This window comes from Giraffa tippelskirchi, chromosome 10, assembly GCF_054371585.1.
Source record: "Giraffa tippelskirchi isolate mGirTip1 chromosome 10, T2T-mGirTip1v1.2.pri, whole genome shotgun sequence".
Lineage (NCBI taxonomy): Eukaryota > Metazoa > Chordata > Mammalia > Artiodactyla > Giraffidae > Giraffa > Giraffa tippelskirchi.
The window spans coordinates 101,503,123-101,515,433 of record NC_137284.1 but is presented as its reverse complement, the minus strand read 5'-3'; the positions used below and the strand labels follow the sequence as shown (position 1 = coordinate 101,515,433).

General features: G+C 36.3%; 1 protein-coding gene and 1 long non-coding RNA gene across 6 annotated transcripts in view; one reads left to right on the top strand and one right to left on the bottom strand.

The window, feature by feature from the left end:
• Window positions 1–12,311, top strand: part of LOC145524587 (uncharacterized) — a 109,914-nt gene that overhangs the window by 94,952 nt on the left and 2,651 nt on the right. Inside the window, exons 3-4 of the long non-coding RNA XR_014067685.1 lie at window positions 5,805–5,874; window positions 11,769–11,892. This is a non-coding gene — a long non-coding RNA (uncharacterized LOC145524587). The remainder of the gene's footprint in view (window positions 1–5,804; window positions 5,875–11,768; window positions 11,893–12,311) is intronic.
• TMEM168 (transmembrane protein 168) overlaps window positions 7,616–12,311 on the bottom strand; it is a 56,368-nt gene continuing 51,672 nt past the window's right edge. For all 5 annotated transcript variants that reach the window (XM_081537141.1, XM_081537138.1, XM_081537137.1 and 2 more), the window contains one exon: window positions 7,616–9,626. In XM_081537141.1, the coding sequence (XP_081393267.1) occupies window positions 9,079–9,626 (548 nt within the window). In that variant the 3' untranslated portion in view covers window positions 7,616–9,078. The remainder of the gene's footprint in view (window positions 9,627–12,311) is intronic.

Here is a 12,311-nt window from a genome sequence, read left to right as displayed (position 1 = left end):
TATTAAAGCCTCCCACTATTATTGAAGATAGTGTTAATTTCCCCTTTCATACTTGTTAGCATTTGCCTTATACATTGAGGTGCTCCTATATATTTGGGTGCATATATATTTATAATTGTTATATCTTCTTGGATTGATCCTTTGATCATTATGTAGTGTCCCTCTTTGTCTCTTTTCACGGTCTTTATCTCAAAGTCTATTTTATCTGATATGAGTATTGCTACTCCTGCTTTCTTTTGGTCTTCATTTGCATGAAATATCTTTTTCTAGCCCCTCACTTTCAGTCTGTATGGGTCCCTTGGTTTGAGGTGGGTCTGTTGTAAACAGCATACACCGGGGTCATGATTTATATCCATTCAGCCAGTCTTCATCTTTTGGTTGAGGCATTCAACCCATTTACATTTAAGGTAAATATTGATAAGTATGATCCCATTGCCATTTACTTTGGTGTTTTGGTTTGATTTTGTAAACCTTTCTGTGTTTCGTGTCTAGAGAAGATCCTTCAGCATTTGTTGAAGAACTGATTTGGTGGTGCTGAATTCTCTCAGCTTTTGCTTGTCTGCAAAGCTTTGATTTCTCCTTCATATCTGAATGAGATCCTTGCTGGGTGTAGTAATCTGGGTGGTAGGTTTTTCCCTTTCATGACTTTAAGTATGTCCTGCCATTCCCTTCTGGCCTGAAGAGTTTCTATTGAAAGATCAGCTGTTATCCTTATGGGGAGACCCTTGTGTGTTATTTGTTGTTTTTCCCTTGCTGCTTTTAATATTTGCTCTTCGTGTTTGATCTTCGTTAGTTTGATTAATATGTCTTTTGGGGCATTTTGCCATGGATTTATTCTGTTTGGGGCTCTCTGGGTTTCTTGAACTTGGGTGGCTATTTTCTTCCCCATTTTAGGAAGTTTTCAGCTATTATCTCAAGTATTTTCTCATGCCCTTTCTGTCCTTCTGGGACACCTATGACTCGAATGTTGGGGTGCTTAACATTGTCAGGGGTGATTTTGTCCTTCAGGGCACATTTGGAAATACCTGGAGACAATTTTTGTTGTCACAACTGAAGGGAAAGGAATGGTGTTCCTGGTATCTAGTGGGTAGAGGTCACAAATGCTGTTAAATATCCTGCAGTAAGCCTACTGCAACAAAGACTTACATGGTCCAAAATGTTAACTGTGTTGAGCTTCCTCTAGTTGCAGTGAGCTGGGGCTACTCTTCATCATGGCTTCTCATTGCAGTGGCTTCTCTTGTTGCAGAGCACTGACTCTCACCCAGAGGGTTTTAGTAGTTGTGGCATGTGAGCTCTAGAACACAGGCTCAGTAGTTGTGGCACAGGAATTGAACCAGTGTTCCCTGCATTGCAAGGTGGACTCAAGCACTGGACCACCAGGGAAACCCCAATCTCTTTTAATTGAAGCCATTAGTTTATTTACATTCAATATACTTATCAATGGGAAAGCCCTGGTGGCTCAGGGGTAAAGAATCCACCTATCAATGCAGGTTCCATCCCTGGGTTGGGAAGATCCCCTAGAGAAGGAAATGGCATCCCACTCCAGTATTGTTGCCTGGAAAATCCCACAGACAGAGGAGCTTGGTGGGCTAGGGCTCTAGTCCATGGGGTCCCAGAGTCAGATAAAATTTAGCAGCTAAACAACAATACTTATCAATAAGGTTCATTTTAAATTTGCTATCTGTTTTCTATTTTTCTTAATGGTTCTCTGTTCTTTCTTTCTTTAGAATCAAATATATGTGTGTGTGTGTGTGTGTGTGTGTGTGCGTGCACGCACACATACATACATTTAGTATTCTATTTCCTCTATTGGTTTTTTAACATATGCCTCATTTTAATACAATTATCCTCCAGTCATGAAATACATATGTATGTGTGTATGCATATATATATATATATATATGCACACACATATAGATATTCATATTATCAGTTCAGTTCAGTTGCTCTGTGACCCCATGAACTGCAGCACGCCAGGCTCCCTGTCCATCACCAACTCCGTGAGTCCACCCAAACCCATGTCCATCGAGTCAGCGATGCCATCCAGCCATCTCATCCTCTGTCGTCCCCTTCTCCTCCTGCCCTGAATCTTTCCCAGCATCAGGGTCTTTTCCAATGAGTCAGCTCTTCGCATCAGGTGGTGAAAGTATTGGGAGTTTCAGCTTCAACATCAGTCCTTCCAGTGAACACCCAGGACTGCGTATGTAAATCCCATGGACGGATGGAGGAGCCTGGTAGGCTACAGTCCATGGGGTCGCAAAGAGTCGACACAACCGAGCGACTTACTATACTATATATATATATCAGTATGAGCATGTAATTCCCTAATGCTCAAGTTGTCCATGTTCTCTGAAACTAATATATCCCAGGCTCATCATGTTCTTTTGGTGCTCCAGCAGAAGCAATCAGTTATTTCTCCAGAGAGCCTTTTCAGTGGAGAATAATACTCAGAATAACATTCAGATCTGGGATCTAGGTGTGTTCATTGTTATGCGGGCAGTAGTAATCTCAGACCTTCTTAGTAAGCAAATCTAGGGGCCATACATATAAAAACACACATTTCCTTACACATATTACCTCTACATTAATTTCTATATCTAATATTTCCTCTCTCCAACACCTTTGGCAAATTCTAGTTCTCTCCATTTCCATGTTTGCAATTTCCTTCTTCAACAGGAGAATCTGCTCCCATCATCTTAAAAATATTTTCATATTTGATAAATCCTTATGTAACCAACCTCCCATCATCATCTCTCCCAGTCCCTGTTGTGGATGCCTTCCTTAGCCTATGTCACATCAGTCCTCTTTGTGGTTCCCGCTATACATTCTGACACCTCCTGCTAGGGACTGACCCCCACCCTCAAGCACCATCCAGTGATTTAAAAGTTTCTGGTGTATTTATTAGCAGTCCTAGAATCATCTATTTGGCTTGAATATTCATGGGTGTTAGTAATCTACAAGTCTGTCTTTTGAGTGCTTACTCTTGATAAAGGGTCCAATTCCTTCCCTCTTTTGGTTTGTATTATGTATGGAGGAACAGTGTAAAGTGTAATTGGTGTCTGTGCAGACACAGCATGCCTTTCATTCTAGGTTCCGCCTGCAATGCAGGAGACCCTGGTTCGATTCCTGGGTCAGGAAGATATCCACTGGAGAAGGGATAGGCTACCCACTCCAGTATTCTTGGGTTTCCCTTGTGGCTCAGCTGGTAAAGAATCTGCCTGCAATGTGGGAGACCTGGGTTGGGAAGATCCCATGGAGAAGAGAATGGTTACCCACTCCAGTATTCTGGCCTGGAGAATTCCATGGACTGTATAGTCTATAGGGTCATAACGATTCTAGCTGGTTAGTGTGAAGGACTCACCCTTCAGAATCCCCCAGAAGTTGAATTGAGCCAGAGCTGAGCCAAAGGTTTAACTAGATTGAGTTCACCTTCAGTTAGCCCAGTTCGTAAACTCCCGAGCCTCATCTTCTGAGATACCCAGCGATTTCATCTTTTTAGTGTTCGAACTAAAAAGTGTTTGAAAATAAGTCCGTTTTACATAGTTTGGATTCAAATTTGGTTCCAACCGTGGCAATTAAGTGTGATGGGCAAAGCTGCATGAATTCTCTTTGCTTACAAGGCTCTCCTCCACTGCCACTTCCTTGACAAAATTCCAGGGAAAGGGGGCAGAATTATGCAGTTACTGCCCTTGCACACCCATCTCACAAGCCCATAGTGTTGTTAAAAGTTTGGCTGGTTTCCTCTTTCTTGCAAAATCTCCCAGTCCATGACAGGTCCAATTCTAACACACACCATCAAGACGTGGGGAATAGGGGGGATCTATTGCCAGACCAGAGATTTCGGCACACTTCCAGAAGACAGAATGGATACAAGTTTATGAACTGGGTGGCAGAGAAAAGCAAGCAGTAGCCTAGCAGCCTGGCAGAAGATGCCCCTGGCGAGATGTGAGCAGCCCAGTACAATCCCAAAAAGGCTTCAGCATCAGAAACTGATGGAAAATTAAGGAAGAAGCTGAGAAATGGGGTTGGTATTAGCATAATTAATAACTGAAGGTCTTTATATCGACTAATTGCCTGTCTTCCCTATACTTATATTCTTACAGTGGTGATGGTGTAGTTGCTAAGTTGTGTCCAAATCCTGTGACCCCATGGACTGGAGCCTGCCAGGCTCCTCTGTCCATGGGATTTCCCAGGCAAGAATACTGGATTTGGGTTACCATTTCCTTCTTCAGGGGATCTTCCTGACCCAGGGATTGAACCCATGTCTTCTGCCTTGCAGGCAGGTTCTTGACTGCTGAACCACCAGGAAAGCCCTATGTGCTTATAGCCAGGTGTTTACCTCCTTGACAAAACATGCAAACAGTTCTCTAAGGGCATGTAGGTATTTATACCTGAGTAAAACCTTGTTTTGGTACGTGGGAGTCCCACAATACAAAATCTGGCTTAAAGCACAGTTTGAGATGCAGTTTCTTAGCCAGCCATAGCTGTGTCATTTGGGGAGAGTTACTTAAGTTCATTTCCTCAGTTTCCTTTTATTCATAAAAGTATATCCATCATAAAAAATCATGTATACGGAAGTGCTTAGCACAGTGACTAGAACATAATAAACATTCAATAGATGATAGCCATTGACATTTTTATTGTTACTGATGAATTAGTTGTTTTACGTGGAAAGGCGGAAAAGAATCCAAAGGTTAGGTTTTGGAAAAAATATAGCAGTATCTCTTCTAATTAGGTAGGAGAGAAATAGGTGAGAATGGGTGTGAATGCATGTGGATGTATAATAGATTACAAATCAAAATCCCCACCCCACTTTCCTCACCAATTGTGTGGAACAAGAAATCAATATGCATTAGGATTCCAAAGAACCTCGAAATACCTATTATAAAATTGCATTAAGATGGTACCCACCTGAAATTCCATCAGTATTCAAACAAAATTATTTATTTAGAGAAAATCCACTGTGTTGTTTGCGTTTCCAAGACATGACAAAGGATTTTTTTTTTTTAAATATTCTGTATAGAATACCATTAACATTGAAAATTGTGCCCAAAGAACCTAGTGCAGGATTAAAACTGCTTTCAAGTCTTGTGATTTACACTAAGAATTAATCAAATATTGCTCAGTATGTTGGTATGTTTTAATATAAAAATATTTTTAATTCACATGGAGTAAACATTGCTGGTCTAGGGAGATATGCCATGTTCCTCACTTACCCTGCCACACCGATTTAAAATTGATCAAGAGTTCTAGGTCTAGACCAAACAGCAACAACAAAAGTTTACTAAACTTGTCCACTTGCTCTTAATTAAGTTCATAGTTAAAAAAAAAAAAATATTGTGAGGTCATCACACAAGATGACTGGCCAATTCAATTTTTTAAATCAATCAAAAGGGTTTTTACATATTAATATTTAAAAAGCTTTGCAATCAGCCTACAGTGTTCAGTTTTGAATCAGCTTTGGTCTAAGTAATAGTTCCTAAAAAACATAAATGTAAATATTTATCAACAAAATAGCTGCTCAAAACAATTGCTGCTTAAATTTCATTCTTTCATCCTTTATAACTATGTGTTGCAACTAGTGCGGATATGCCAAAGATGAGATGATTTTAGTTTTCTTAGCTTGTCATGAAACTGCTTATGTTCAGAGGCCTATTTTTTTTTCCAATCTAGAAAGTCAATCTAGTAGTCACTGATAGGCACAGGCAAATGCTTTCCTTGTTCATCAGACTTTCTTCTAATAATTTCCATTTGTGATAAATCTCCAATCTGTCTACATGTTTCTAATGGGATATCAATGAAAGATTCAATCATACTGGAGGACATGATGAAAAGGGACTCAACCTTGAAAGAGCCACTTTTTGGTGATAACAGGTATGTTTTCAATCAAACCTATCTTCAAGTTTTTCCTTCGATAATCTTGATCCTTTAGGCTCTTTACCTACAAATGTGATATTTGTTTTCCTTTCACTGATGCTGTAATTGTCTTTGGTAATTGTTAACAATGAGGATCTTGAAATAATACCCACTTAAGGTAAAACTGTGAAGAAAATGTAATAATTTACAATCAGATTATTCCAATTTCTCCTTAGGAATCTAAATTCATTCACTCAGTTAAACATATTTTTAAAATATCTATTATAAGCAAGGCACTCTTCTGGGTAATTGTATGAGAAATATCAAGATGTGTAAGCCTTTGCTTGAAAAGAGATGACAGTCTAGTATCTTCCAATACAGATGTTAAAAAGTGCTGACAGATTTAACTCCTTTGAGCATTTACTATCAAATATACTTAATCACACACTTAAAATTAAGCCATTTTCTTCTGGCATATATAACATTAACACATCACCTGTGGAAAGGTAATGTAGAACATTGCTTTGAAAGAGATTAGGCTCTAAATGTGAAAGAATACCTATAAAAAAAAATGCAGTACCCCGAACAGTAAACATATTTAAGCCAAAATTTACAAACAAAATGTACAGTTACAAATAGACTTTAGTGAAGATTCTAGTTCAAAAAAAATTTTACCCATTAATGCATTAAATATAAATGCATTTTAATTAGCAATGTAGCTTTTAAAAAGTGTATAACTTATGAAAACACTGTTCATAAAAATTGTTTCCTGAAAAAGGCCTTTTCTCTAGAATTTCATATTAAGAGGGAGATAGAAAGCTATATAAAAAAAGATAAATCCAAATGTCCCAGAAGTTTAGTCAGAGCAAATTAAAAAATTTTTTTGAATGAAGTAATAGTTTTTTTTTAAAAAAGATGTTTTTAGACTTTTTTTTTGTGGTTTCTAACAAGGTACCACACAAGGTAACAAGTCAACAGTATGCTGAAAAACATCTCCACGTTATCTATTTCTTTTAGTGGCATGGTAAAATTTTGTCCTTTCATAATTTCTATCACTTTAAATAACTCCTTCCTAAACATACGATATATAAAACAGAGGCTATAAGACCTCTGGGACTAAAACATTAGTCCCATTGTCACATCTGTGTTTGAATGCTTAGGTAAAAGTAAGCAATTGTCTTTCCTGTAATATTCCTTCTCCAAACTGTCACTTTGTGACTGTCACTTTTCATCAAAGTTAATAAGTAGGCTCAAATCACATTTTTAGCCCAGACCGTTTTCAGTTGTACTTTATAGAAAACATATATCAAAGTATTAGCTTTGTGGCTGTAAAAATGTCTGCTACCTTTTGAATGTGATTTTTAGTAAAATCTTAGTTTCACTTTATAAAGAATTCAGGATATACTTTTATATTTGGCTTTCTCAGAGTAAAGGGATATGCTTTAGTTAAAGCTCATTTGCTCAACATTGGCTTGGAATTTAAAAGATAGTTTTACTTAACGTTAATTAAACTTTTGTAGCTGTAAGCTCATAATTTTAACACTTGGCTTGTCTGCTATGCTATTTCTGAGTAGTAGTGAAACACTATACTATTTCATTTGGATGATGTTGATATAAATATATAACCAAATATTAGAAAATTTCAAATTGACCTGCTACTAACCATAAACTCTAATAATACTTGCACATTTTTTGACTATCCCTTTTAATATACTAAAATATTCAATAACTATTGTTTGCAGATTATGTGAAAAATTAATTTTTAACAAAATTTTATTCATAGCATTAGGAAAATCATACTCAAAACACAGAAATAATCAGACTATATAACAACGCTGCATAGATAGTGGTATACAAGTTCCCTGACGCTGAGTGACTTCTTCCTAACTAGAACTGCTATTTTCAAGTCACAGGTAGAAAATGGTAGAGGCATTATTTCCTCTCTCTGAGGCTGGAAAAAATGGCTTTTATGGTGAGAAATTACACCGTTTAAACAGCAAAGATTAGAGTATCCTCCAATCTATATCTATTCCCTTCATGTTATTTCTCAGAGATGAAAACTTAGAATGTTAGGATTATTAGAAAGGAATAGGAGGTAAATTACCTTTTAGAAGATAGCCCGATCCATGTCTGCTTTAATTACATAAAACACTGAAGTTTTAAAAATTACAACCACACCATTACGCTTAACTAAAATTGCCAGTATGACTACTTTTTTACATAATACATTACAGGTATACAAGAAAAAAAAAAATGACCCTGTTTCCAATCCTTTGACCTCAAGCAGAAAAAAGTGTTACCACTAATGGGGATCTGAAAAATTGTTTTCAGAGACAGAGCATTAACTCTACAGAGATCAAAATCATTTCTCAATATGGAAAATAGCCTAAATCAATGACAAATGGCTACATTTCTTTCATAAAATTACATTTGAAAGAGAAAACCATTTATTTGGGAGGAATTTGTAGCTGAAAACATTTTTATTAAGAAAACATTGTTACCCTGAGAAAGACTCTTAAAATTGCCAGTGCTTTCAGAGGCTCCCAGCAAGGCATGAAGGAGCAAGTTGTAGGCTCTAGCTTCTTACAGTTACCTATAGGAAGAATGTTTTTACCTAAACAGTGATTTGGGCTTCTCTGTGATACTGGTAACAGGTCACAGCCAAGTGTCTAAATGTGACAGAAGATAAGCAAATTTTACATATTCATTTTAAGCAGACTCATTCCTTTTCCCTTTTCTGAGAGTGAGTCTGAAATTCTTCAAATGGTTTTGGACTCAAACCTATTGTTCACAAAAATAATCTTCTGTAAGCAAACTGGTAGTTTTTTTATAACAGTAAACAAGTTGTCTGGTTTACATTCTCTAACCTATGCCTAGAAAATAAGGCATTGCTAATTCTTCATTGGCCACTGCAGAGCAAAGACAAGTCTTCTTTCTAATCAGAGGCATATGGAAATATTCCTCAAAGTGCATTGTTATTGTTTTTTAACATCTCTTATGCATGGACAAAGTCAACATTTTGACTCCCTATATACTTTTAGTATAAAATGCTTACTCCCAACTCCTTACACATACCATAATTACTTGAGAAAAGACAATATAAGATCAGCTACAGAAGTAGCAAGATATTTTTTACAAATAAAAATACAATATACAAAAAATGGCAAGTTAGTGATAAGTGGTAGAATAAACTCTCAATAATATTCCACTTTGGGTTCCAAATTAAGATTTGACGAGTTTGAACCCTTGTCCTGTATCCAGCACAGCAGGAAGAAACCAACTCATTTTTAATCTTTTCAAGCACCTAAAACAAGTCTTGCAGATCCAAAAAAGGTTCAGACCACACAACCAATTTGCCAAATGCACTAGTGGATATGTAATACGAGGAAAGTATAGCATCCAGTGCTTGGCCACATCGCTTCCGGTTGGCAGGTGTAGTGTGTAGTCACTCCACCGTTTTGACACGCCATATACTGCTTTCACCGTGCGTCCCTTTTCAGTCCAGCAGATGTTATTAGTGGTGTTGCAGTTATATTCTACCCAGTCTTTTGTGAAGTCACCCAGCTGAGGTGGGTCAGCTTCTTCGATATCTATTGTCTTTGTCATCTCTGCTCCTTGCACTGCAATATACTGGTCGTTGATTTTTCTTACTTCTTTCACCCAAGGAATTGAATTCTCACTGTCTAATATGATAATAAGTCGGGAACAGAAGGAACCATTCTTTTCTCGCCACCATTCTAAAAGTGTGTCAAGGCGTAGTATGTCGCCACCTGTTAACAAAAGAAAGTTCAGCAGAGTAAGAATTTAAGTGTCTTACTAACAATAGTCTTTTGTCTTGAGTGTATTAAGTTTTTAAAGTTAAATATGTAAGAAAAAAGAGGGTGCCTTCTTTTCAAAGTAGCTTTTCAGAAGAATTTTCAGAAACAGAAAATAGACTTTCAACTTCAAGTAAAAACCAAACGAAAAAAACTAAAAAATCCAATCATCCTGTTTTTTACATTAAAGAGAAATGCTATGATAAAATAAGAAAATTATTTGATAAAGTTAAATTTGGTGAAAAGAAATTATACAGCAAAGCTAATATTCTACATTGGGCAGCAAATTATGCTTTGTGGTCATATCTAGCCTGCTGCTGGTTTTGCATGGCCTGAGAGGTAAGAACTGATTTTACATTTTTAAATGGTGTAAAAAAATTTAAAAGAGAAGTTTGTGATGTAAAAATTACAGGAAATTTAAATTTCCTGTTTCTATACATGTCTATGACTGCTTTTATTCTACAAAACGCTAAGTATAGTTGCAACAGGGACTTTATGGCCTACCAAGTCAAAAATACCTGATGCTTGCAGAAAAAGTTTGCTTACCCCTGTTCTACATCTCTGATAAACTTAACTTATCCTCATATGTGGGTACCTACTAGATAAAAAACACTCTCCCTCCTAGTAACAAGAGTTTGGAATTGGTTTATTTTTAAATCAGTTTTATGCCCCAAAACAACAAAAGATTAAAAAAAAACATACACCATAAATGTCTAAGGTAAAAATATTTCTGACCTAGAAAGCTGTCTTACAGCTACTAATTATACATTTTGTTCATATCGTATGGGTTTTTTTTGGCATTAAAATTTTAAATATACTGTATTAAAATTTGATCACTTAATTTTTAGTACTCCATTGTATTTTGTGCCCCAGGCATCTGCCACTCTCACCTCACTCTAGTTCTGGCTCTGTCTCAAATGGTACACTAATCCAATCCTTCCAATTCTAGGAATTTATCCCTAGAAAGGGCAGAGATGTGGACAAAAATCACACATAAAGATCATCTTGCCACTGCTACCTCAGATAGTGTAAAATCTGAACCAACTGAGGGAATGGAAATAATTATAACCTTATGAGGGATTTTTATCATAAATCATATTTATAAAGAAATTTTAATGACAAAATATCTATGATGATATTATGAGAAAAAGCATGACATAAAAGTGTATCTACAAAAATAATAGCAATAGTTATTGTCTGGGTATTTGGATTTCAGGTGGTTTTTGTTATACTTTTTTATATCTTCCAAAATTTTTACACTTATTTTTATAATTAGAAGCAAGTTTTAACATGCTACAATTTACTAATATAGGCTCCAACAACCTAGCTCCAGAATAGGTATTTCTACCAAGAGCAACCATCTTCTTTGCTAAACTATCAAAATGATAATACTGGAGACAGAAAATCTTTTAGAATTTGTATTCTATCAGTAATATGATCCATAAAGACAGATAATATACCACATCCTTCATGAATAATAAATATTCTTTTATTCACCAGACTGTGACAACGCAAAATTTGTTTCATGAGTTGCTCTTACACACATGCCTGTCATCTCTGAGGTACTATTTTTCACATATTGCACTAATGTATTGCTTCACAGAGACCTCTATAAGGTATCTTTTTAAAAGGATTAAGCTCATTTTTCATTATTTCCACTTTTATTAAACTTCTCTGGAGCGGACAACATAGATTATAAGAGTTATTATACAAATTCCATCTGCCATAAAACATTGTCTAACTTTCCTTCTACAACTATCTCAATAAATATTCTGTAGCACATGCTACACTAATTCTTACATACATGCACTTTCGATACAGCAAGAAATTTAAAGCAGCGTTAAGGCCCTTCCTTTCTACTAATTCTTTTGTCTTGTTTCGCTCTGCTTTCTCCTATGAAAAGGTTCTATGTCAAATTTGGCTTTTGGCCCAGATATAAAGTACTTACATTTATCTCAGTAACATTTATCTATCTGATGCTGTTCAAACAATTGAGACTGTTTTTAAAGACTTTATCTGTGATAAACTGCTTTATAGGTTAACCAGATTGTTTCATTTGTCTCTCTTGTCATTACCAAATTGTTTTTTACCCTCAAGCAAAGAGGCAAAGATACTAGGTTCCACATTATGAAGTCCTATAAGTGTAAGAAGGCTACATATTCTAAGAAGTACTGTGAGTAAAGATATGGGTTAAGGAGCACATGCAGATTTTTTTCTCACGGTGAGTTCTGGACCTACTCTTAACCTCAAGTAAAATCTAATCCTGATGCTTCCTATCTAAAAATTTTAAGAAAAAAAATTTTTAAAGAAAACTATTTATTAATAAATTCTCAGACTTAGCATGCACGCAGAGCTTAGAGTTCTTTGTCACTGTTCTTCAGAGCACTGGTGTTCAATAACATTTCTGAGAAAGAATCAACATCTGGGGCTGTTTCAGGCAGGCCAAGGGAAGGAGCATAAAGCAGATAACTAATGAGAACCAACTGTATGCTGAGGAAACTCTACTCAGTGCTCTGTGGTGACCTAAATGGGAAGTGAAGTGAAGTGAAAGTCACACAATCATGTCTGACTCTTTGTGACCCCATAGACTATACAGTTCATGGAATTCTTCAGGTCAGAATACTAGAGTGGGTATCCCTT